This window comes from Populus alba, chromosome 13 (assembly GCF_005239225.2).
Source record: "Populus alba chromosome 13, ASM523922v2, whole genome shotgun sequence".
Lineage (NCBI taxonomy): Eukaryota > Viridiplantae > Streptophyta > Magnoliopsida > Malpighiales > Salicaceae > Populus > Populus alba.
In genome coordinates this window covers 4186949-4214175 of record NC_133296.1, presented here as the reverse complement: position 1 = coordinate 4214175, position 27227 = coordinate 4186949, and the positions used below count along the sequence as shown (strand labels likewise).

The window sequence follows — 27227 nt, the reverse complement described above, 5'->3', positions numbered from 1 at the left end:
CTGCTTTCAAGTTGAATGCATCTCCCCAACTTTGTCAAAAACGCTTTTTTAACACGACACGGAACATACAATATAAACTCGACTCGTAAATTCGAATCGTAAAATCGTAAAATCAAAAGTAAAATTTTTTAACTAAAAATCATAAAAGCGCAAGTAAAATATTTTAACTAAAATCACAAAATAAACATCCAAACATCTTAAAATACATAATTCAAATACAATACAAACTTAGTAGAAAAACAATTAAAATACATAATTTGTGTAGAAATTATGGAGCACAATTAAATGCCAAGATATCATATGTACTTACAACAAGACTTAGTAGAAAAACAATTAAAATCCACAGCCGTTATTAATCTTCCATTACAAAAATCTAATTGTTTAGAAATCTACAATCAAACCAAACAAACTGAGAAGTTCGAGGAAAATCAGAGATTAAAACACAACAATAAAGAAGTAATAAGCAGCTAATTATGTGCCAAAATCAGAGAAACAAGGATACAGAACATGAGAGTGAGTCATTGCAAGTAAAAGAGGCGCAGAGAGAATGAGAATAGGAATTTGATTACCACTGGTACTGATTGCTCAATGAAATAGCGGGAGGAAGAAAAGGAGATGGCCTTTAGCTCTGTATGGAATCCAGTTTCAAAAGCAACAAGGCAAGGTATAAGCATTTTGATGACATAATTAAGATACTATGTGTAGTAATATAAAGACAGTGACGAAGAAATAAAGAAAATTAATGTGTAAAAGTACTCACCTAGCAAAGAAAGAAACGGATGAATGGTTCAGGAAACAGAGAACCACCCCATGATTGATTACTTGCTTGAAGGAGATGCAAAAATAATGCACTAGTCTTCGTCACGATTGACATTAGCTTTTGAAAGATTTCTCTGCAAAAAAACAAAAGAAAGAAAATGGAATTCAATGGCACAGTCCGTCACTACAACATCTTGTAGGATCTTCTGCCACTTAACTTTGCTATCTCATTATTGAACCAAAGTGAAAAGAAGAACACTGTCATCCTCATGAACAGAACAAAGTGAAAAGGAAATAGAGTGAAAGCATTGGATTCTTGAACCAGTGGCCCTCACTCTCAAGCTTCTGTCAAGATTCCATTGTCAAATTTATTCATCTAATCGAATCGAATGCATAAACCATACGAAAAATCAAGCACTCCAGCAGCAAACAAAGCTTGCTTCAGAATCCTAGATAATGCAGCACAACTCCCCTTCCGAAAAAATACCCAGCACTCCAGCAGCAAACAAAGTATAGTAGAAATGTAGAATGCCCAGAAGCCTAGATAATCCTAGATAATGCAACACATAATTCCTAGATAATTTGTCTCTAATCAGCACCATTACACAGAAAAAACAAAGCTTGGGATTGGGAATCAATTCTTACCTTCATCCTTGGCGAGACGCTCCGGATCGGGGGAGTGATTTTTTAATTTGCTAGGGAAAGGGGAAAGGGAAAAGGGGAGAAAGGGAGTCTGGGAGAGCCTGGGAGAGTGTGATTTTTTTACTTTGTGTTTTTGTCAAACCGAGAAAGTGAAATTTTTTGCTAAATCGTTCAAAAGGTCCGTTTTTTACGTTTTTTCCGAGTCAGACCGTTTTTATGCGAGTTTGACCGAGTCAACCCGATTTTACTGGTTTTCGAGTTTTAACCCCGATTCAAAACGTTTTTGGTGTTTTAACTCGTAAAATCAGACGATTTTACGAGTTAAAACGCATTTTTAACAACCATGCATCTCCCCATTCCAAAACATTACGGAATTTTGTAATTTTTCTTGTGAGTTATTGTGTTCTAGAAAGAGTAATTACGGAAATTCAATATATATAGATTAATAAGTTGCTTCATCTTTGAATCTGTCCTATGTTTAATGTGAACATAGGATCGAGGGAGTTGGCTGGCTACATATGCAGCAGACGACGAAAGGTATAGCAATATCCTTAGGTGAGACAGATTGAAAGTGAGAAATTTATGTTCTGTTGCTAAAAATGTAGTGAGAAATTTACGAAAAATGTGAAAGGAAAAATCTGCAAATAATTAATATGGTCAGGCACAACAGGGTGCGGAGCTACCTATGTATTAGCACATCACTCGAAGAAAAGTCCATTGACAAAGAAAACCTAGCTAAAAACATTAGATCATGTGATTCAGGAAAACGCTGCCACCTTGTTAGTGTTTTTCTTTATATGAAATCAAATAAAAATATGAAATCAAATAAGTTCAAATAAACATGGATCAATAATAATTAATCTGATTATTGACAATTAATGTGTTAGGGGGTGATCACATCGGATGCGCAGATCGCAAGCTCTCTTGTCTGCCAATTTTTTTGTCCCATTAGAGAAATATAATTGAGGGCCTTGAACAAGTAGTGAATGTATGACTTCATACTGCAATAATACTAAATCATATGACAAATCTCATCACATTGATTGAAAAAGTCGAATCCTAGAAAGCAACTGCCCGGCCATTAGAATACTTTTTAACTCAAATATATGTTTATATAAAGAAAGACTTTGCAGAAGACTGTTGTACGTAAGATTAGGAAATACAATTAAATTTGTTTTTTTTTTTTTTTAAATCATATCCTTAACAACTCGCTGCATCAAAAAGAAAGAAAGAAAGACTTGGAAGAAGACCTATAATTGTTTTTTTTTTAAATAACATTAGACAGAGTGTGGGTACAGTGTAATTTTGTAATTTTTCTTGCGAGTTCTTTGTTTCTAGAAAGAGTAATTACGGAAATTCAATATATATAGATTAATAAGTTGCTTCATCTTTGAATCTGTCCTATGTTTAATGTGAACATAGGATCGAGGGAGTTGGCTGGCTACATATGCAGCAGACGACGAAAGGTATAGCAATATCCTTAGGTGAGAGTTGAGACAGATTGACAGTGAGAAATTTATGATGTTCTGTTGCTAAAAATGTATTGAGAAATTTACGAAAAATATAAGAGCATCTCCAATACAAAATATTATTTTAAAAAGCTAAATTGATAAAATAACATTTTGAATAATATAAATATAGCATTTTTTACCATATTTATTCCAATAAAAAAAAGCCATTTGAAGAGCCATTTATGTTAGAGTGGAAGAAATAAGTATTTTATTATATTTTAATAAGTTTGATGTTATTTTTTTTTTACATGGCTATATTTAATTGGTTTATTTTTATAGTGGTAGATGCCCTAAAAGGAAAAATCTGCAAAAAGTTATACTAAATACAATATGCCGACAGAGGCATGACAGATTGACAGTGGTGGTTCGTGGAAGAAGCTGCCAACAGCCATCAATCAATTAGGATAGGGAGGAAGGGACCCTCATGCAACTTTCTCTGCTTTAATGTTCAATGCATTCCAATACGCACTTTGGCTGTGTTTGATTGCAGGAAAGTGAATTCCTGGAATTCACTTTCCTGATTTTTTAATATTTCACAAACAATTAAAAAAAAAATCAAAGGAAAGTATATTTAGTCAATGAAAAATGAACTAGTGTTAATAAAAGAAAGTGTTTTTCTTTCTTAAATAAAAAAAAAACACTTTTTGATAGTGGCCAGAGATGAAAAGCAGCCATTTTTTCATGCCTTTTGTTAACTGTTCATGTTAATTGCACTGTTCAATGAAGAGTGCAATTAACATGAACAATGTATTGCATATATTGTTCACTGAAAAATAGTGAACAGTGCAGTTCTCTTGCACTGTTCACTTGCCTGTGAGATTTTTTTTTTTTAAAATGTGCTATTTTTTTAAAAAATAGTTTAGAGTGAATTTTATACCTTAATATTTTATCCAATTTTATTACATGCTAAAAATATTATTAAAACTATAGTTTTTGTCGGATGTATTTCGTACGTAATGGAATTATAAATAGTTTCATGGAATAGTAAAAAAAAAATTCACAAGCTTATTTCTCTATAATATGATATGATATATATAGTTATATTTTATAAAATAAGCTATGTATGAATATAGAATATAATAAAAAAAAATTTATTATTATACATTTTAGATTTCATTTTTTTTTATTGTAAGTGATTAAATATTTTATATTAAATATTTTTTATATATATTAGATAAATTTGAAAAAAAAATTAATTCATTAATAAATTATTTTCCAGTTCATTTTCCATAATACAACCAAACACTGGAAAGTGTTTTCCAGTTCATTTTTCATAACACTACCAAACATCGGAAAATACTTTCTCGAAATTCACTTTTCAGGAATTCATTTTCCCCAGAATTCACTTTCCAAAAAGAATTTACTTTCCTGCAAACAAACGGAGCCTTCATTTCATCTTTAAAGTGTTTCTCATTTCCTAACAGAGCCAATCCCCAAGCCTTTCAGTAGCCATGGAACTCACCCTTGTCAAAGTCTACTCCAAGGCAGACGTAAGTAGAAACTCTGCTGCCGTTCTCTGGAAATAGGAACATCAACACAAAATAGAATTATCTTCAAAGATTGTATTTATTTTTAAAATAATTTTTATTGTTGTAATTTAAAAAAAAAAATATAGTAACTTGGATTAAATATGTATTAGTAAAAATTTATAGTTGAAGAAAAAAAAATAAAAAATATTTGATGGAAGTATGGTTGTACAGTGCAGTACACAGTAAAATACTGACTCATTTTAGTTATAGTTTAATATGTTTTTAATATTTTTTTAAATATGTTTATTTTAATATGTTTATACCATTTTCTTGTGTAAAAATCTGCTTTAGTTTCACTAATATAAATTGAGAGCCTTGAAGGAGTAATTGACACCTGACTTCAAGCGACAAATCTGGTCAGCAAAAAAATATAAAATTAATTTATATATTATAAGCAAACAAGATTATTAAACTCAATAACTTGCTTCATTAAAAAAAGAAAAACAAACAATAAAGAAAGACTTCGGCAAAGAGTAGACACAAAATAATTTTTTAAAATGAAGGACCCGATCGAGCAACAGGTGGGTGCACACAAGAACAAGACAGATAATTAGTGTGAAACCTAATTGCCAGTTGTGACCACCCACTTAAGACAAAATCATTATTAGAATATCATAAATCAGTTTTCTGATATAGGTTGGGGTGCACGGTGATTAATGTCAATTTCAGTAATTATTGTAGTTTTCTAATGATGTTAGTGAATATCCATCGTTTAGCCAGACCAAAAAAAAGAAAAAAAAAAAAAGAATTGCAGCAGAAAGCAAGGGGGCATCTCGCAGCATCACATGGCAAACACTTCTGTAAACTATTAATATGGTCAGGCACATCAGGGTGCGGTGCTACCTATGTATTACCACAACACTCGAACAAAAGTCCATCGGCAAAGAAAACCTAGCTAAAAACAGGGGTTAGTTCATGTGATTCTGGAAAACGCAGCCACCTTGAGTGTTTTTCTTTATATGAAATCAAATACAAATATGATATCAAATAAGTTCAAATAAACATGGATCAATAATAATTAATCTGATTATTGACAATTAAAGTGTTAGGTGGTGATCACATTGGATGCGCAGGTCGCAAGCTCTCTTGTCTGCCATTTTTTTTGTCCCATAAGAGAAATATAATTGAGGGCCTTGAACAAGTAGTGAATGGATGACTTCATACTGCAATAATACTAAATCAGATGACAAATCTCATCACATTTATTGAAAAAGTCGAATCCTAGAAAGCAACTGACCGGCCATTATAATACTTTTTAACTCAAATATATGTTTATATAAAAAAAGACTTGGCAGAAGACTGTACGTAAGATTAGGAAATGCAATTAAAAATGTTTTTTTTTTATTTTTAAATCATGTCCTTAACAACTTGCTGCATCAAAAGGAAAGAAAGACTTGGAAGAAAGACTTATAAATTATTATTGTTTAAATAACATTAGACAGATAGTGGGTACATTGTAATTTTGTAATTTTTCTTGTGAGTTCTTGTGTTCTAGAAAGAGTAATTACAGAAATTCAATATATATATAGATTAATAAGTTGCTTCATCTTTGAATCTGTCCTAGGTTTAATGTGAACATAGGATCGAGGGATCGTTAGCTAAAAATCTAGTGAGAAATTTACGAAAAATGTAAAAGGAAAAATCTGCAAAATGTTGAACTAAATACATTAGAGCATCTTCAATGAAAAAAAATCAATGGTAGAAGTGTAGTTATGATTATTTTTCAATATATTTTTTATTTGAAAATACATTAAAATAATATTTTTTATTTTTTAAAAATTATTTTTGATATCAGCATATCAAAATAATTTGAAAATACAAAAAATATATCAATTTAAAGCAAAAAATAAAATAAAACTTTTCAATTTTTTTAAAAAATGATTTTAAAATACAAAAATATACAGAATTTTACGAAACTCTATTAAAAAACATGTAAAAACTTCTTTACAAAAACTATATTTCAAATTTAATTTTTTAATAAGTCCTGCGGTACAAAATGTAATTTAGTTTGTTACCAAAATTTTGCTATGTTTGTTTAACAACAAACGCAAAAACAACTTTTACAATTTTGAGCAAAAACAAATTTTATAATTTTGATGAGAAATCAAATGAGATTAGATGGGGAATGCATGTAAGGCCTTTGCAAGATGTTCTGTGCGTAAAAATCTAGTTATAAATTTATGAAAAATCTGCAAAAAGTTGAACTAAATATAATATGCCGACAGAAGCCAAAGTGTTTCTTTTTATTAGCTATGGCATGACAAATTGACAGGAGTGGTTCGTGGAAGATGCTGCCACGGTGCCACCTACCTTCAATCAATTATTATAGCTGAGGGAGGGACACTAATGCAACTTTCTCTGCTTTAATGTTCTCGTCGTTCCAAAACACACTTCGTTTCATCTTTAGTAACTGTATGTTTTAGTTTTTGTTGATGGGGTTGGGTACAATTTAATTATACATAAAATTTAATTATAAAAATTATTTTTTCTTGTTTTTTATAGTTTGTTTTTAGTGAATTCTACACCCAAACTCAACCTCAACCTCTAATGAATGTTGAAATCATTTAAAAAAAAAAATTAGATATGTTTAATATAATATTTTTTTTATATTTACACATAGTTGTTATTTTAAATAATTATAAATAATAAATACTTTAAAAAACAACATTATCTATTCTCAAACAACCAGTTTCACACCATATTTCTCTTCATTCCGTGCTCAATATTTTTTCTATATTTTTAAATATTAATATTTATTAATATGTTTTGTTTTAACACAACCATATTCATTAATAGTTTCTTTTTCATTATTATTTAGGTATGGGTTTGTATTTAGATATTTAATATTTTTTATTTTTTAAAATTAAATTATGTGAAAGCTCATTTAGAAAGAATAAATTATTTAATTTAATATGTATAAAATAACTTAGATTAAAGATAAATACATAAAGTTTTTTTTAATAAAAGCTTTATGTATAAAACTATGGTGTCATGTATGATTGATATCTTGATAAGAAGTTAGCTGAAAAAGAACACATTGTTTTCATGGATACAATGAGTTTGCTATCATGTTAAATATGTATACATAAATAAAGACTTGGCAGAAGACTCTAAGATTAGGAAATGCAATTAAATATGTTTGTTTTTTTATATCATGTTTTTTTAAATATGTTTATTTTTCTAGATTTCTTGCTTTATTTTGGTATTTTAATGTGAGTTACTTAGTTTATTTTATTTTTAAGATTTTCTAGTTTTAATATGGATAATATATCTTCTAGATTTGAAAGGCAAGGTAATCTTAGTATAAAAGCCAACTGTAGAGATATTGCTTTGCTCTAGGTGGCTGGCTACATATGCAGACCACGAAAGGTCTAGCAATATCTCTGCTGGTGTTTCTTTTGTTAGATGGATTTAGACACGCAAGATAAAAAGGAAGGGTCATTTTCTTCGTCTTGGTTCGTGAAAGATGCTGCTAATTGCAATCAATCAAAGAGAGAGGGATTCCTTGTTTTGAATTTGAAACTGTATTTTATCATTTCAAAACACACTTTATTTCGATGTTTGAAAATATATTAATAGTTTTTTAAATGTTTTTTTATTTTAAAATATTTTTTTTATTTTTAAAAAATTATTTTTAATATTAATACTTCAAAATAATTTAAAAATATAAAAATATATTAATTTGAAATAAAAATAAATAAAACATTTTCAAATATTTTTTAAAATTGCTTTCCAAATACAATCACAAACATTTACTTCATCTACGTGATTGTTGGTTTTAGAGGTTAGTTTTGTGTGTGAAATTCATAAATAAAAAAATAAAAAAAAATTAATTTTTACAGTTAAGTTTTATCTATAATTAAATTCTACCTACCCTTAACATCAATCACAACTTCAAAAAAAAAAAATACACTTTAAATGAATTGTTAAAACCGTTTTTTTTTTAAATAATTTTTTTAATATAATAATTTTTTATATTTTCCCATTATTTTTATTTTAAATAATAAATAATTTAAAAAAACAACTTTTATCTATTTTCAAATAACCAATTTTACTTTATACTTCTCTCTGTCCGGGCTCAATATTGTTTCTTTATTTTTAAACATCAATATTCATTAATAATTTTTTTTTTAATTTAACCACAACACATTTATATTCATTAATAGCTTTTTTTTTTCATTGTTATTTAGGCATAGCTGTGAAACTCATGGTAATTGAACATTTAATATTTTTCCATTCTTGGGTAATTTTTTTATTTGTAATTTATTTTAATTATTATTAGAGGCTAATAATTGAATGAATGTCTAGTGATTTGTGATCATAATTTAATCAGGAATGGTTGCCCGAGGCTGCGAAAGTGTTTCTTTTTATTAGCCAACTTTCTCATGCAACTTTCTCTGCTTGAATGTTCTCTTCGTTCCAAAACACACTTCGTTTCATCTTTAAAATATTTCTCATTTCCTAACAGAGCTTTTGCAGCTGGCCTTCCAATCCCCAAGCAAGTCCAATCCTTTCAGTAGCCATGGAACTCACCCTTGTCAAAGTCTACTCCAAGGCAGACGTAAGTAGAAACTCTGCTGCCGTTCTCTGGAAATAGGAAAGAAAGTCTGGGTAGCTATCATGAACACAAAATCGAAGATTTGGAAGTGAAAGATTTAGCAGTTCAAGTTCAGTAAACATGAACACACCCTTTTCATGGACACAATGAGTTGCTATCATTTATTGAAGATAGTATATTATAAGCAAACAAGATTACGGATGTTAGAGTTCTTTTTTCTCTTCTTTATTACTTTACCTCTTATTAGCTATCATGAACACAATTAAATATGTTTGTTTTTTTTTTAAAAATCATCTCTTTAACAACTTGCCGCATCAAAAAAAGAAAGAAAGAAAGACTTGGAAGAAGACTTACATTTTTTTTTGTTTTTTTTTTTAAATAACATTAGACAGGGAGTGGATACAAGGGAAGAGAAGGGAAGGGAAAACATGTCATCCACTAAGGGAAGCAATTCAATTAAATGCGGTTGCTTTGCTTTATAGAAAGAAGAGAAGGGAAGGGAAGAAAAGAGAAAAGATGTCATCCACTAAGGGAAGCAATGAAGAATCTTTGCTTTTTTTCCATACAGTAGTGTATGCATATGTGTATGTATTGGCAGGTACAGGGCAAGGTAATATTAGAACAGGTTATTTACTGTACAGGGAGGAAGGGACCCTCATGCAACTATGCTTTAAAGTTGAATGTATCTCATCATTCCAAAACACACTTCGTTTCCTCTTTTAATATTTCACACCATACTTCTCTCTCTGTTGTGCTCAAAATTTCTTGTTTGATCTCCCCCCCCAGACAAAAAAAAAAAACAGAGAATATGGCAGCAGAGCTTCTTCTTACGTTTGCCATGGAGGAGACTTTGACAAGGGTCCGTTCCATAGCTGCTGAAGGGATCAGACTTGCTTGGGGATTGAAGGGCCAGCTGCAAAGGCTCAACAATTCTTTGACCATGATCCAAGCTGTGCTCCAAGATGCAGCCACAAAGCCAGTAACAGACGATGCGGTGAAGCTTTGGCTGGAGAGGCTACAAGATGTAGCTTATGATGCTGAAGATGCTCTAGACGAGTTTGCTTATGAGATTCTCCGAAAAGACCAAAAGAAGGGAAAGATGCGTGACTGCTTTTCACTCCACAACCCAGTTGCATTCCATTTGAATATGGGTCAAAAAGTTAAGAAGATCAATGAAGCCCTGGATGAAATCCGGAAAGATACAGCCGGATTTGGGCTTGGATTGACATCTCTACGAGTAGATAGAGCTCAAGAAGTTACCTGGGACACAGATCGAGAGACAGATTCCTCCCTTGACAGCTCAGAAATCGTAGGAAGGGAGGGTGAGGTCTCTAAAGTTATGGAATTGCTGACTAGCTTGACCAAACACCATGTCCTTTCGGTTGTCCCTATTATGGGGATGGCCGGCCTTGGAAAGACTACTGTAGCAAAAAAAGTTTATGAAGTAGTGAGGGAGAAAAAACATTTTGATGAGACTCTATGGGTTTGCGTTTCTAATGATTTTAATAAAGTGAAGATTTTAGGAGCAATGTTGCAAGTGATTGACAAAACTACGGGTGGGTTGAACAGTCTTGATGCAATTCTTAAAAACCTTAAGAAAGAGCTGGAAAGTAAGACATTTTTTCTTGTTCTTGATGATGTGTGGAATGAAGACCATGCTAAGTGGGATGATTTGAAGGAGCAACTGTTAAAAATTAACAGCAAGAATGGGAATGCTGTTGTTGTTACAACCCGCAGTAAGAAAGTAGCAGACATGATGGAGACTTCTCTAGGGATTCAGCACGAGCCAGGGAGACTATCAGATGATCAATGTTGGTCCATTATCATGCACAAGGTGAGCAGGGGTGGAGGAGAAACAATAGCTTCAGACTTGGAGTCTATTGGAAAAGAGATTGCAAAGAAATGTGGAGGGCTTCCATTGCTTGCTAAAGTTTTGGGAGGAACTCTTCACGGAAAGCAGGCACAGGAGTGGCAGTCAATTCTAAACAGTAGAATTTGGGATTATCAGGATGGAGATAAAGTTTTGCGCATATTGAGACTCAGTTTTGATTACCTGTCATCGCCATCACTGAAAAAATGTTTTGCATACTGTTCTATTTTTCCTAAAGATTTTGAAATAGGAAGGGAAGAGCTAATTCAACTTTGGGTGGCTGAAGGTTTTCTCAGGCCATCAAATGGGAGGATGGAAGACGAAGGCAACAAGTGTTTCAATGACTTGCTTGCAAATTCCTTTTTCCAAGATATTGAAAGGAATGAGTGTGAGATCGTAACAAGTTGCAAGATGCATGATCTTGTGCATGATCTTGCATTACAGGTCTCAAAATCAGAAGCGTTAAATCTGGAGGAGGATTCGGCTGTTGATGGTGCATCTCATATTCGTCATCTAAATCTCATATCTCGTGGGGATGTTGAGGCAACATTTCCAGCGATTGATGCTAGAAAATTGCGAACTGTTTTCTCAATGGTTGATGTATTCAATGGGTCTTGGAAATTCAAAAGCTTGAGAACTCTCAAATTGCGACGGTCTGATATCACAGAGTTACCAGATTCAATTTGCAAGCTGAGACATTTGAGATATCTTGATGTCTCACGTACCAGTATCAGAGCATTGCCGGAATCCATCACCAAGCTCTACCATCTGGAATCATTAAGGTTCACTGATTGCAAGTCACTAGAAAAGCTTCCCATGAAAATGAGAAATTTAGTCAGCTTGAGACATCTTCATTTTGATGATCCAATGCTAGTGCCAGCTGAGGTGAGATTCCTAACACGCCTTCAAACTCTGCCGTTATTTGTTGTGGGTCCAAATCATATGGTTGAAGAGCTGGGATGTTTGAAAGAACTAAGAGGAGCATTGAAGATATGCAAGCTTGAGCAAGTTAGAGACAGAGAAGAAGCTAAGAAGGCAAAACTGCGTGCAAAAAGAATGAACAAATTGGTGTTTGAATGGAGTGATTATGAAGGTAACAACAGTGTCAATAGTGAGGATGTGCTGGAAGGCCTGCAGCCTCACCCAGACATAAGAAGCTTGGAAATTAAGGGTTACAAGGGTGAAGATTTCTCATCATGGATATTGCAACTCAATAATCTGACGATGCTAAGATTGAATGGCTGCAGCAAGTTGAGGCAACTCCCAACACTTGGATGTCTTCCTCGCCTTAAGATTCTAAAGATGATTGGAATGCCTAATTTGAAATGTATAGGCAATGAGTTCTATAGCAGTGGCAGTGCAGCAGTACTGTTTCCAGCACTAAAAAAACTCACTCTGTCTGGATTGAATGGTCTTGAAGAATGGATGGTACCAGGTGGAGAAGTTGTTGCAGTATTTCCTTGTCTTGAAAAGTTGAGAATTAAGAATTGTGGAAAGTTGGAAAGCATTCCGATATGTCGTCTTTCATCTCTTGTAGACATTGGAATTTACAGCTGTGATGGTCTGAGATATTTTTCTGGTGAGTTTCATGGCTTCACGTCTCTTCAAAATTTAAGGATATGGGATTGTTCAAAGCTGGCATCCATTCCAATCGTACAACACTGCACAGCTCTGGTGGAATTGAATATACAGAGCTGCCGTGAGTTGATCTCAATTCCTGGTGATTTCCGAGAATTGAAATATTCTTTGAAGAAATTGATTATTGGTAGTTGTAAAATGGGAGCTCTTCCAAGCGGACTACAATGTTGCGCATCTCTAGAGGCATTGTGCATATGGGATTGGAGTGAGCTTATCCATATCAGTGATTTGCAAGATTTGTCTTCGCTACGAATATTAGTTATTGATGGTTGTGCGAAGCTCATCAGTATTGATTTACGACAATTGCCTTCTCTTGTTGAATTACAAATCACTAGGTGTCGGTGTTTGAGAGATATCCTAGAGGATGATTGGTTAGGCAGCCTTACCTACCTGAAGAGTTTGACTATCGGTGGTTTCTCAGAGGAGATGGAGGCTTTTCCTGCAGTAGTTTTAAACTCATTCCAACACTTGAGTGGGTCCCTTGAATTCCTATCGATACATGGATGGGATAAACTGAAGAGTGTACCACACCAACTTCAACACCTCACTGCCCTCGAGACATTGTCTATAAATGGTTTCGAGGGAGAGGAATTTGAGGAAGCATTGCCAGAATGGTTGGCCAACCTTTCTTCTCTTCAATCTCTTCGGATTATGGATTGCAATAATCTCAAGTATCTGCCAAGTTCAACAGCCATTCAACGCCTCTCTAAATTGAAGGAATTGTGGATTCGGGGGGGATGTCCACATCTATCAGAAAATTGTAAAAAGGAGAATGGCTCTGAGTGGCCCAAGATTTCTCATATCTCAACAATCAAGATAGACTTGAGACTTGTACTGGTAAGTTGGGATTTAAATTATTTCGTTACTTTGTAGTATGTTTAGGAGAGAGAACCAATTTTAGTTAACAAAATATAACCTGAATTTGTCATGTATCAAAATATAAAATCAATAGCCATCCAACATTTTTTCGATCATTATTCTAATATCATTCTTACAAGATAATTTAACCTATATTTAAAAATAATTCCATTATCTCTATAGTATTATTTATTTTAAAATCATCAACTTTATATACAATTATGATACTTTAAACAAACCAATAAATCTTAAGATTAATCAATTTATAAAAACTCACATTTAAATAACAACCATTGAGGTCACAAACCAATCACTTTTTTAGTAGCAAATACAATTAAAGCTGAAAACACTCTTTAGTTGACCCCAACATTTAAAAAAGAAAAAAGGCAAACTTGGCTTCAGTTTATATAAAATATAAATTAATGTATTATATAGTGATAATATATTATCTAACTTCAACCAGTACAAGTAAAAAAAAAATTCTTTAAAAATCAAATGTTAACTTAAATAAGTAGTGATAGGATTGATTATGAACATTATTTTGGGAAGGTAGTTAAACTATTGAAAATGTATTTTAGAAATTTATTAGATAATGATATTTTTCACTGACTTTCATGTTGAAATATGTTTTATTTATTTATTTATTGTATTCATTGAATTGGATATGCTTCCTATACATGTTTAGAAACTATGATTCATCCTACATTTTGTAGTTTAGCGTTGTTTATATTTCCAAAACTAATACCAAGTTGGCTATTTCAATTATCATATGTGCAGTCGAAGTAACTCGAAGACTCGGACCTCAAAGACTGAAGGAAGCCATGAAATGGTTATTAGAAGCTTATGCAGAATAGTGTTTGTCAGGCTGGATAAATGTGTGACCTGCATAATTTTCTCATATCTTTATGAGAAAGTATATTTGTTAAAATGTAAGAAAATAGATGGAGCTGGCAGCTTATCACGAAGATAGAAGAGCTTAATATAGATATGGATGTGAATTCGTTTGTGTAACTTCTATTATTTTATATTTGATTTTGTTATTTAACTTTAAAGGATTCGATTTTTATAAGGTTATATATGTTGATGATGTTCTACTCCAAATATTTGAAGAATTATTGTGCTTTTTGTCTTGTAAATCTATCTTCATCTTACATAATATGTTGTTATTAACTCACGGCTATCTTCCTTGATCTCTCTCTCTCTCTCTATTATTTTCTTTGAAGTACTTGAATATCTAAAATAAGGCATAAAAGCTATATGATAAAAATATGGTTGATTTCACAGAGTCTATTCAAACTACAATTAGTTGGCAGAAAAATGAAAACGAAGGTTACCTCTAACTAGAGAGAAGCTGAGGGGCCTCATTGCTGAACCAAAGGGAAGAAAAAACTGATTCACTGTGTACAAACTGCCATGTACACAGCATGATGTCAACCACTTTTGAAGGAAGAAAAACAGAATTATTGCTGATCTTCAATCATCTGTGTGAATCCATGATAATTCTAAATCTGTTTTTTCCTGATCTGCAGCAAACTAATCATCAGAAAACCTTAAATGCACCTGCATTCACTTACAAAGAAGTTTAAGAAGAATAAGAAACAGGACTAACATCATCCTGTTCATGCCTATCATCTGTGTGATTTGTGAAAGCTTTGAGACAAATTATTGCTGTTTTCTTCCTTTTTTCCCCCCAAGCCAAAGTCCCAGTCAAAAACCGTACTTGTAGTCAAGATTCACATGTTTGCACCTACTTGATACATTCGCAATTTGGATTTTGTAATCTTCATTACTGAACACAAGCTTTCGACACTAACTTGGCCATCTAAGAGTAAAGCTACCTTGACCAGTAAAATTGCTGACTAACATCTCTTTTAATTCATTCTTTGGTTTTACAACAACCACACCCGTAATTTAATACATTCGTAAAAGAACAACTATGAGTTTCTTTTTTCATTATTTATTTTTATTTACAGGGGGTTAACAGAGAATCCATCCAATAAGCAATTTTAGCCCCTGATAGCAGAAACATGAAGTTGCGAATTTTGTGTTGTGTGTGCGTGTGTGTGATGCACATAACTCAAATGCTGTTAGTTTACAACTTTTTCAGACATGTACCTTTTCTGCTATCAGCAAAAGGTTTCAAACCATATATATACTTTGCATAACTCAAATGCTGTAATTTTACTCTACTCTGAAAATCTGGCAAACAATGGGAAAAATCAAAATTCTCACTTGCACACATTTATCATAGCACCAGAAGTCCTAAACTATACCAATCCATACATTTTAATGAACTTGATCTTATTTTTTCCCTTTCAATTCTCCGTCTGTAAACTAGAAAAGAGCAAGAAAACCCCATATTTCTTTTCCCTCGTTTGTTCTTCTTAACCAAACTGGCCAAGAAAAGAGAAAGTGAGCAAGAAACAACACCAGTACTTCTCAGTCTTGCACTCATCAGCTTCTTCTGATACTTGAAATCAAGAAAACGAAACGGATAAAATAAAGGGTCAAGGTGAACAAGTCAAGTCTAAAAGTGAGGCCGGGGTTGAGATTCAGGTTTGCCTCTCTTTCTCTTTTATTATTTATGGAATTCATTGTTACATAAAAAAAAAAAAAAAATAAAATTGCAGAAAGCAACGGGGCATCTCGCAGCATCACATGGCAAACACTTCTGTAAACTATTGAGGGAATAGACTTATATAAGCACGTGGAAATGGATAATGAGGTTAAGGACTGGTGCATAGAAAAGGAAATTTTTTTGGATCTGCTGCTAATCACAAATCCACAATCGTTACTAATTTCTCTAAAATCCCAATTTAATTTCAATTAAAGCATTACTAATTTAAAGAGTCAGAAAGAGGGGGAGAGATGTAGGAACTTGCAAAGAAGCTCTGCAGCATTTTCCTAGTATCAACAATGGCAAAGGTGATCGATCATATGCATAAGAAGAAAAAAGAAACAGGCATGCAACTTCATACTTAATCTAGTACCTACTACTATTTTAGGATAAGATCATAAAATGAAACAACACTTAACTACCAGGTATATTTGTCCGAAATACATAGCTATACACATGGATTGATGAAAATAACTGAGAATCTTAAGGTTCATTTATTCCTAACCATTAACTTTTGCCGAGAAATGGGTCATTTTTTTTCCGGATACAAAACAATCTAGCAGAACCATACAACAGCCGTCATATAAACCACAGTCCACCATTTTAGCATGTACAGATTGTTACTCATATTATGAAAAGCTTAAGACATCTTTTATACCAACTTGACCATATGAACTATGGCGGACATCGTGGCAAATTTTCTTGCTATTATCTTTGCATCATAAGCGCTAATTAAGCCATGGCAGTTAGGAACCTTAGATGCCAATTCACTTAGCTCCCCACTGGGATCTCATCATAATAAGTCCGTAATTGTGAGCCCGTAAATTCTCAGTCTTTATCCGATATAAGTTATTTAATATATATGTATATACAACGGTACTGGAAACCATTCTCCAAAACCATCTCGTTTTCCTTTATTTTTTCTTTGCTAAAAAGCTAGCATCCAGTTCGTTTCTTTCTACCAAAAATTCTCTTTAAAATCAAGGCGGTACAACCCAGCTAACTTACAATTTTTTCTAATTTTTTCTTCAGTAAGTTTTCTTAATCCATCTCTAAATTGATTTTATAGTATTGCTACGGGGTCTTTTTCTTTACAATTAATTTGTTGAAAAATACAATTTTACCCTTGGATTCTGAAAAGACTTTAGTTTAGTCCCCATGATTTTTAGTTTAGTTTTTAAAAATAATTTGTTCAAAAGTTTCACATTACTGCTCATATGTGTAATTGGTGAATAGTAATTCTGATTATCCTAATTGGGTTGACACTTCTAGCATATGTTATTATTTGATGCTCTACATATATATATTTGATTAGAATTGATTTTCTAACTTGTAGTAATTATATTTATATGTATATTGGACTTCTTAATTATACATTTATCATAAATGAACCTATTAAATATTGTGTATAGCTTGATCTCCGCAATGACAATGGTTTCTGTAGGTTATCCTTGAGGTTGTGGTCTGTGCATGTTTTTACTGATTTTCTTTTCTTTTCACTTCAAGATTTTTCCCATTGTAGAGCATGGGATGATGAGGATATTCTATCGATGCTATTTCCCTCTTGTATCATTTGTCACAGTTAAAAAAGGCATCAAAGAGAAGAAGAAAGAAAGACGGGGGAAAACATTTACGTGGTTCGCCACATGAGTGACTACTCCACGGGGGAAAACATTCTGAAAGCTTCCACTATATATTTGATGTTACAGTACACATCTACCAACCCTCCCCCCCCCCCCTCCCTCCTTCAAAATCATTCTTTGATCTGTACAGAAATTTGAGGAGGAGGGAAGGGGTTGATTTGATTTATGATTATGATTTTGATGCTAGTAGTTGTCTCAATTTGCAAAGCATATGGATATCGATTGTGATTGATTTGCCATCTCCATCCTGACAACAAATTGTTGTTTTCCCCGTAACCCAGAACAGAATAGCATATGGATATCGATTGTGATTGATTTGCCATCTCCATCCTGACAACAAATTGTTGTTTTCCCCGTAACCCAGAACAGAATATGTATCTTGGCACATCTTCTGCGAGATTTATTGCCTTGTTGTTCTGTTTTCATTTCAGCTTCAGCGAAGACGATTCAAGTGAGAAAATGGCTCGGATTTGCTTTAGGAAGCAAGCTTTAGCAGCCACTTCTGGAAACTCCAAAAACATTCCAAAAATCTTAACGTTTCATCTCCTGCTGCTGTTGGCCACTGTTGCAACCATCCGGACTCTGTAGGTAAAACAACAAAGTTGGTAAATTAAAGCCAAAAAACAAAGATCATTAAGAAATAAATTTCAATCCTCAAATTATTTATTAGTACCTGAGCCATGTAAAGGACTCTAGAAGTATGGCCAGTGAGCTCTGCCATTTTCACCATTGATGGATATTTCCAAACAGTGAGTTGATTCTGAGTAAACCCATGAGAGCTAAGTAGCTCCCTTTCATTCTTGTTCCACAAAAGAGAACAAACCTGAGATCCGGTATCAATCGAGTTCAAGCAGGCACCTGTATGTGTATTCCAAAACTTAATACTCCTATCTCCTCCACCTCCTCCAGAGGCTAGCAAATTCCCTTGGAAAGGACACCATGCCAGGGCTTTCACTGCTGAAGTATGGTCCTCAAGCCTGTGAAGCCACTGTGTTGCTGAGTTTGATAATGCTGTAGATCTATCCCATATGTGAATTAGATTATCATTGCCTCCACTTGCTAATTGTTGACCTGAAGCGGACCATTTAAGCCCGCAAACCTCCTGTGTATGACCTCTGTAAGTCTCAACAATGTGTGATCTAATTCTCACGTCATTGTTAATGATTTGACCATCCATCCCTCCTGTTGTCAGGATGTGATTGTTCCATGCCAATGACCCAACTCGCGATCTGTGGCCTCCTTTCAATGTTCTTAGCTGTAGGAAAAAACAACAAAACAAATACTATAAGCAAACAGTAACAAGAGAAACTTTACCAAAAAAGGACAACATTAAAAGAGGTTACCTGTCTATTGGAAGCAGAATCCCATAACTGTATGTGAGAATTGTTCAAGCCTATGGCAATATGGCGTCCATCAGGAGCCCAATTGACACTGGTAACGGGTCCATCTTCATCATCAACCGTGACCAATTCTGAGGTAGAACCGTCTGAAGCATCCCACAAATAAACAGTGCTTCCAAGAGCTATGGCTAAAACATTGCTGCTGCCCCAATCCAATAAGTTGAGGTAGAAATCATCCACAAGATCCGGTGCATCCAATGTCCTATCAGAAGTCTGAGGAATATGTCGGCGAGGCTTGGCGGTTTTGGGCTGGTGGTGGTGATGAGAGTGGTCTTGAGGCATCAACTCAACAGGTGCAGGAGGCTTGTTCTTGAAAGCTAGAATTCGAGTTCGGTTCATGTTCAAGGATTCAGCAAGTTGCTTCCTGTAAGCCTCTCTTGACGGTGAGTTCACTGCTGGATTCTCTTTCCCTTTTCTCCCTTCTGTTAACATGAAATGGGCATAATCCATATCCATGGCTGACCGGTTTGGAATAAATCTATCCAGCTGTTAAAGAATACAATGCACGAAACAAATTATAAGAACCCAATTCATAATTGAATCATTATAAGATATCAAGAAAACCGAATGCAAAATCTTACGTTTTCTTTAGAGTTCATTCTGGGAAGAAACTGCTGTTGAAGAGGGAAACGAGATTGGGCTTTCAAGCTTGAAGACGAGTTAATAGACCCTGCATCCATAATGTTAACAACAACCAAAAACAAATAATAGACAGAGAAACAGTAAAATTAATAAAAAAAATAAAGGAACCCAACAAGATTTTTCCTTCTGCAAAACAGAGATGTTAGTGATCAAAGAGACCCAACAAATTAATTAAAAAAGTAAAGCCAGAGAGAGAAAAGAAGAGCGATGTGTTGTTGATCTTTAAAGAGAGATTGACTTGATTGGGAATTTTCAAACGGAGTTGATGGGTTTATATAGTGATTAGAGTGCGATTTTTCAAAGATGATGAACAAGTAAAGAAATGGGGAGGAATATAGAGAATAGGGTTTTGCAACGGCTACTTTTTCTTTAAGACCCGTTGTAAATTTGATTTGACCAAACTGTCCGTTTAGGAGAGACGCAATTGGAGATTTAAGAACAGTTCGTGGGCTATAATGTAAAAGGGCTTAGGACCCAAATACTTGAAGAAGGAACTATGAAGCCCAATATTGCGTAGGCCTAAAAAATAGAAGAGTCCATAATAAAGGGATTCGATATTGAAATATAAGGCATGGCCATAAAATTTTGGGTTTTTATTTTATTTTATTATACCTCTCCTCTGTAGAAATATTAATTAGAATAGTATTTTTAATATTTTTATTTAAAATTAAAATTTTTTATTAATTTGTCTTATTTTTGTAATATAAGTTGTGAATTTGACAAATTAAACTTATTTGACTCAAGTTTTTTTTTTTAATCTTCATCTTTTTTTATTGGATTGATTGAAAAATTAAATTTCATGAATTCTTTCGGTATAATTTTTTATTTAGATTTATCTCAACTTTTACAATCAGGAAACAATAATAGTAGGTTAACTCGATTTTTTTGTTTTTTTTAATTTTTATTTTTAATATTTAGATTAATATAAATTAAACTTATAATTTATTTATTTATTTTCATAAAATTATATTTTTTATAGAGTTATACTGTATGAAAATCTAATGATTTGATTACAAGAATCATGATAGTACAATCATAATTAATTTCCATAATTAGGTTAGTGTCTTGGTTTGAGGGTGTGGTGACTTTTTTTTTTAAGATACAACATTTTATAAAATATTAAACCACATCTTTAATAGCTAAAAAACCATGTTTTTATCCAAAAAAAATACTTAAGTTGCCTTCCCTCCAAACACACAATAATCTCTGCATATTAAAAAGTTTTTCTTTTACCACCTTCAAAAATTTAGTAGGCCCCAATAATGTCATCAAAATGATTAGCGATAGCACAATGACACATGCTTTCAAGTAACTAAGCTAAATGACCAACAGGTGTGTGGCTCAAGTGGCAAAGGGGACAGCTCTCTTTCCTTCGAACCCAGGTTCGAGTCCCAGTGGGAGTGGAGCCGGAGAGTTTGCTCCCTTCCTATTTCTCTTGGGTCCTCCCTGTGTGGTATTCCTGTCACCCCCGCGGTGCCTTACCTGCTCACTAGGGCTTGCAAGATGTTCAGTAGGCCGTGGGATTAGTCGTGGTGCGCGTAAGCTGGCCCGGACACCCACGTTATCAAAAAAAAAGAAAAAAAGTAACTAAGCTAAATGAATAATTATTTGGTATAACAAGTTTATTTTTTATTTTTTCAAAAAATTTTAAGACCACAAAAAAAAAAAAAAACACTTAGCACCACTCTTTAGCTAAACTGCATCAAATGTTAATCCAAAGTATATAACCGTAGCAATACAAGAAAAATTGGATGTTGCTTTTTGAACCCATTTCTTTTTTTTCATTTTAAAAATATTTTAAAAACAATTAAAAAAAATTTTTGCTTTAAATTATTATTATTTTTTGTATTCTTAGATCATTTTGATGTGATGATATTAAAAATAAATTTTAAAAAACAAAAAATTATTAGCTCATATGTTTTGAAGCAAAAATTACTTCCAAAACTAATACCAATAGGGCTCTCAACAAAATTTTAGCCACAAAAAATAGAACAACCAAAAGTAATATCAAACAAATACTAAACATCAACCTGGTTACTTTTCATACATGCAATCCTAAATTTAACATCCCATCCATCCCCATGATTCCTCTTCTTCTTTTTGTTCTTGGTGAGGCACCAATTTTCCCATGATGAAAAAAATGACCTGTAGTGGCGGTGGCGGTGGCGGCGGCTGCTTTGGCATAAAGCCACGTGGGCCACCTAATCTTGCACCCTCTAATTGATTCTGAAATGGGCAAAAATATATTGCAAAAAAAGATAATCCAACATACATATGCTTGTAAGGTAATGTGAGAGAATGTCCCATGGCAATAATAATGGAGGAACTTCGAGCCCTGTCCCTAGGAAGCTGCCCTTGGCACATGGCCTCCAGCCCCTCCACCATGTGTTTGTGGGGCATCTTGAATTGAATTATTACCTTCTAATTGCTAGAACTTTAGGACCCTCCTACGCTTTAGAGGCTAATATTCTAAATCATGTAATAATGGCTTGGAGCCAGGTAGGTGCATGTGCAGACATGGAAAGAGGCCAAGGCAATGATTGTCGAGGCTATCACCATCGTAGAGAAGTTCCATTTTCTTCTTCCCTCGACCTTGTAACATGGGGGAGAGATTCTCCTGTTCCAAATAAATCCTGATGAGGTAAATAGAATGATAATACCCCAGAAATATAAGCAAAAATAATTGAATTTGATGTTCGCTTGACTCTGTAATGATGCCTGGAGAACCAGCTCTGGAATGGCCAGAGTGGGTTAACTTGAATTGTTCGTATACCATATCCATCACCTGCTGTTTTCCCTGAGTTTTAGCAGGGGGGAGAGGGGGTGGGAGCACAGAAGTTTGAACTTGATGATGATGCAATATTCCTTTTCTTATTTACTAGTAATTCATGAAAATTTACAAATTGTTAATAATAGATTATGAGCACTTGATGAGCATTCATCATAATTAATAAATATTCATGAATTATAAAAATCTGTGAATTATAAGCATTAATGTTTTGGTTTTCAAGTTATATAAATTAGTGTATTGAATGAATAAAAAAAGAATCCATGAAATTTATTGAGTTCTTTCCTCTATCTATTGATGGTTTTTTCCGGACGTCTTCTTCTGTTCTTTTCTTTAACTCTAGAGCTTAAGTTTGATCTTTATAAAAAGATATTGAGTATAATTCTTTTGAGTTTTATTAGATTTTATTAAAATACACTTAATCAAGATGATATTGTCGAAATACTAGAAGGTTTATTAAAGAAAGTTTTTTCTTGCACCAAGTGAAGAGTAATAGAATCTGAAGAATAAATTATTAATTATTGAACAATTAATAAGGCTTGGTTTAATTTTTAAAATGTTTTCAAATGGGCACTTATTTTTTAGTTTTGTTTAATATTATGTATTTAATTATCTATAAAAACTTACATGTTTATTTAGCAAGCGTGCTATTCTTTTTATTATGAGAGTAAGTAGTCATATTCTTATTACATGTGTGTTTATAAACTAAACATATTTTTCCTACCTTTTCTATTTTTATTTGTGAATTTCTGAAGAACAATAACCGAGTGTGCTCAGTAAACAGTGAAATGCTCACCTTACCTGCAGTAGTCAAAGGTCATGATGAGCAATCTAGCCCAGAGCATAAAGTAAAATCTTAAAATATTTTCAGATTAACAGAAGATAAGTACAATTTAGTTTCAGTTAAATGTGCACGAGAATCAAATAATCATCATTACTTACTAGGTTATTAATTACCTAGCTGGGTTGACCATGAAGATGAACCGATAATATAATCAACAGGCAAAGAATAACCAGCTACTATCACAGAAGACACATTCTTCCCATGTTTTAGTGTCTGGTGGATTTGCAATGAGTCCAACCCTTCAAACTCATTAAGTGCAGATAATTAGCTGGTTCTGATCCCAAGATCCCACGTAAACAGATTAAACTAATAATCATTGTTCATTAATTATGGCAGGCTGGCTGGTTAGCTTCTTCCTCTCTCATATAACATCCTCTTGCCACACTACTCCTCTCTGTTCCACAGAGCCAGAAATGTCAAACAACTAGAAGGAAACAGACTCAAAAGAACAAAAAAATGCAAACCCTTTTGCTGTTCTTCGACATTTGCATTGCTTTCTCTCTTGTTTTTGTTGAGGGAGTTCAAAGTGTACAGTATGATGAATTGTCAACTTTGTTGTTGATCAAATCTAGCCTGATTGATCCGTCAAATAAACTTACGGGTTGGAAAACGCCAGGCAATGCAGCTGGGAATCGGTCTCCCCATTGTTACTGGACTGGAGTACGGTGCAACTCCGAGGGGTTTGTAGAGAGGCTTGACCTTTCCAACATGAATCTCAGCGGCAATGTATCATATCATATTCAGGAGTTGCATAGTCTTTCTTTGCTCAACATCTCTTGTAATGGGTTTGATTCTTCGTTGCCAAAATCACTAGGAACTCTCACCTCATTGAAGACCATTGATGTAAGTCAGAACAACTTCATTGGCAGCTTCCCCACTGGTCTAGGAATGGCCTCTGGATTGACTTCAGTCAATGCATCAAGCAACAACTTCTCAGGCTATCTTCCTGAAGATCTTGGCAATGCAACATCACTCGAAAGCATAGATTTTCGAGGGAGCTTCTTCGTAGGCTCAATTCCTAGTTCTTTCAAGTATCTGCAGAAACTGAAGTTTCTCGGCCTTTCTGGTAATAATCTGACCGGAAGGATTCCAAGAGAGATAGGCCAACTTGCTTCTCTAGAGACCATCATTCTTGGATACAATGAGTTCGAAGGTGAAATCCCAGCAGAGATTGGAAACCTTACCAGTCTTCAGTATCTTGACTTGGCAGTCGGCAGACTCAGTGGCCCGATTCCTGCTGAATTGGGTAGGCTAAAGCAACTTGCAACAGTTTATCTGTACAAGAACAATTTCACAGGAAAGATTCCACCAGAACTTGGTAATGCTACATCCCTTGTATTCCTGGATCTTTCGGATAATCAGATTTCAGGAGAGATCCCAGTGGAGGTAGCAGAGCTGAAGAATCTGCAGCTCTTGAATTTGATGAGCAATCAACTGAAGGGTACAGTTCCTACCAAGCTTGGTGAATTAACCAAATTGGAGGTGCTTGAGCTATGGAATAATTTTCTGACTGGTCCTTTGCCTGAGAATCTAGGACAGAACTCACCCTTGCAATGGTTAGATGTGTCATCAAATTCATTGTCAGGTGAGATTCCACCAGGTTTGTGTCGTTCTGGCAATCTCACTAAAGTCATTCTCTTCAACAATTCCTTCTCTGGCCCAATCCCCACAAGTCTCTCAACCTGCAAGTCATTAGTACGTGTTCGCATGCAAAATAATCTTATTTCTGGGACAATTCCAGTTGGTCTTGGAAGTCTTCCAATACTTCAAAGGCTGGAATTGGCTAGCAACAATCTAACTGGCCAAATACCAGACGACATTGCTTTGTCTACATCACTTTCTTTCATTGATGTCTCTGGAAACCACCTTGAATCATCTCTCCCATATAGCATTCTCTCCGTTCCAAACCTTCAGATATTCATGGCCTCCAACAACAACTTTGAAGGCCAAATCCCAGACCAATTCCAAGATTACCCATCACTTTCACTTCTTGACCTTTCAAGCAACCATTTCTCTGGAAAAATCCCAGAGAGCATTGCTTCATGTGAAAAGCTGGTGAATCTGAACCTGCAAAACAATCAATTTACCGGGGAGATCCCAAAAGCAATCTCAACAATGCCCACATTGGCCATTCTTGACCTGTCCAACAATTCTCTTGTTGGTCGGATCCCAGCGAACTTTGGGACCTCACCAGCCTTGGAAATGGTAAACTTGTCATTCAATAAACTTGAGGGTCCGGTTCCCTCCAATGGAATGCTGACGACCATAAATCCTAATGATCTTATTGGCAATGCTGGTCTTTGTGGCGGCGTACTTCCACCCTGCTCCACTACTTCCTCTGCATCAAAGCAACAAGAGAATCTGCGCATCAAGCATGTCATAACAGGATTCATCATCGGAGTCTCAATCATCTTAACTCTAGGGATCGCATTTTTCACTGGGAGATGGCTTTATAAAAGATGGTATTTGTACAACAGTTTCTTCGATGACTGGCATAACAAGAGCAACAAGGAATGGCCTTGGACATTAGTAGCATTCCAGCGAATAAGTTTCACCAGTAGTGATATACTAGCTTCCATTAAGGAATCCAATATCATCGGCATGGGAGGGACGGGCATTGTTTACAAGGCTGAGGCTCATCGGCCACATGCAATTGTAGCCGTGAAGAAGCTTTGGAGAACAGAAACAGACCTCGAGAATGGCGATGATCTATTCAGAGAAGTGAGTCTCTTAGGGAGGCTTCGGCATCGAAACATTGTGCGGCTATTAGGGTATCTTCATAATGAAACAGATGTAATGATGGTTTATGAGTACATGCCTAATGGAAACCTTGGAACAGCTTTACACGGTAAAGAAGCTGGAAATTTGTTGGTGGACTGGGTCTCACGCTACAACATAGCAGTTGGAGTTGCACAGGGGCTGAACTACCTCCACCATGATTGTCACCCACCAGTCATCCACCGTGATATCAAGTCCAACAACATCCTGCTTGATGCAAACCTAGAGGCAAGGATAGCGGATTTCGGTTTGGCAAGGATGATGAGTCATAAGAATGAGACAGTATCAATGGTGGCTGGATCTTATGGTTATATTGCACCTGGTAAGTTGCTTGTCTATTCTTCAGATATCCTGTCTGAGCGTGAACCATAAATTATTTCATCAAAGAAGTTTGCCATACACTCATCTCATATCCATCCATTCACATGCTACTTTCTAACCATAGTAGGCCTAGGGTTGCAAAAGTAAGAAAAACTCAAATTGCATATTGCTAATCTGGACTGCCACTGATGTTTTTATTTTCTCGTGACAGAATATGGATATACTCTGAAGGTTGATGAAAAGAGTGATATATATAGTTTCGGGGTTGTGCTTTTGGAGCTTCTGACAGGAAAAATGCCACTAGACCCTGCATTTGAAGAATCTGTTGACATTGTTGAATGGGCTCGAAGAAAGATCAGAAACAATAGAGCATTAGAAGAAGCACTAGACCGCAGCATAGCAGGACAATACAAACATGTGCAGGAAGAGATGCTTCTTGTTCTCCGCATCGCGATTCTCTGCACCGCTAAGCTACCCAAGGACAGACCATCTATGAGGGATGTCATAACAATGCTTGGAGAGGCGAAGCCTCGAAGGAAGAGCACTTGTCATAACAACGTACAAAATCCTAGAGAAGAGAGGCCAATCTTTAGCACCTCACCTGTAATAGGCCTTCTGTAGGGAGAATATCCTCAGGCTGCTGCTCTTGTGCAACTCCTTTTTATGTAAATCTTTTTACTTTCACTCCAAAACTTGTTCCATGAGTTTAGTTGCAGATATAATCTACATGAATGTTCATACTTTTATTTATTCTTTAAGGAATAAAATAAGAAGATGTCAAACTTCACTGCAAATTGTTATGAACTGCTCAGATTCTTTCTTAAGCCTT

The 27227-nt window shown here is 34.4% G+C and overlaps 3 protein-coding genes and 1 long non-coding RNA gene across 5 annotated transcripts in view; 2 read left to right on the top strand and 2 right to left on the bottom strand.

Moving 5' to 3' along the window:
* Positions 1-20017, bottom strand: part of LOC118036467 (cell division cycle 20.2, cofactor of APC complex) — a 28202-nt gene extending 8185 nt beyond the window's left edge. Inside the window, exons 1-3 of the mRNA XM_035042172.2 lie at positions 19607-20017; positions 18969-19511; positions 18299-18880 (exon numbers count right to left, since the gene is read on the bottom strand). Of these exons, the coding sequence (XP_034898063.1) occupies positions 18299-18880; positions 18969-19511; positions 19607-19705 (1224 nt within the window). The 5' untranslated portion in view covers positions 19706-20017. The remainder of the gene's footprint in view (positions 1-18298; positions 18881-18968; positions 19512-19606) is intronic.
* LOC118036469 (uncharacterized) lies at positions 319-1561 on the bottom strand. Its single transcript, XR_004685375.2, has 3 exons — positions 1405-1561; positions 761-893; positions 319-628 (listed from the first exon to the last, which is right to left on the bottom strand). It is a non-coding gene; the product is annotated as an uncharacterized lncRNA (long non-coding RNA).
* LOC118036464 (putative disease resistance protein RGA3) lies at positions 8847-14501 on the top strand. 2 transcript variants are annotated; one of them, XM_035042166.2, is made up of 3 exons: positions 8847-9002; positions 9388-13344; positions 14143-14501. In XM_035042166.2, exons 2-3 carry the CDS (start codon positions 9574-9576, stop codon positions 14149-14151), a joined length of 3780 nt encoding a protein of 1259 aa, XP_034898057.1. In that variant the 5' UTR covers positions 8847-9002; positions 9388-9573; the 3' UTR covers positions 14152-14501. The 2 variants fall into 2 exon arrangements, with proteins under 2 accessions (XP_034898057.1, XP_034898056.1); XM_035042165.2 differs by lacking the exon at positions 14143-14501 and having other exon boundaries at positions 9388-13841.
* A 3559-nt stretch (positions 20018-23576) lies between the features above and the next one.
* On the top strand, positions 23577-27181 carry LOC118036471 (uncharacterized). The gene is made up of 2 exons (XM_035042175.2): positions 23577-26399; positions 26610-27181. Exons 1-2 carry the CDS (start codon positions 23756-23758, stop codon positions 27017-27019), a joined length of 3054 nt encoding a protein of 1017 aa, XP_034898066.1. The 5' UTR covers positions 23577-23755; the 3' UTR covers positions 27020-27181.
* Positions 27182-27227: the final 46 nt, after the last annotated feature.

Bases quoted from the DNA above. Each gene is read 5' to 3' on its own strand.
- LOC118036464 (XM_035042165.2), top strand. From the start codon at position 9,574: ATGCATATGTGTATGTATTGGCAGGTACAGGGCAAGGTAATATTAGAA.
- LOC118036471 (XM_035042175.2), top strand. From the start codon at position 23,756: ATGCAAACCCTTTTGCTGTTCTTCGACATTTGCATTGCTTTCTCTCTT. The intron at 26,400-26,609 runs GTAAGTTGCTTG...TTCTCGTGACAG, and splicing joins TTATGGTTATATTGCACCTG to AATATGGATATACTCTGAAG.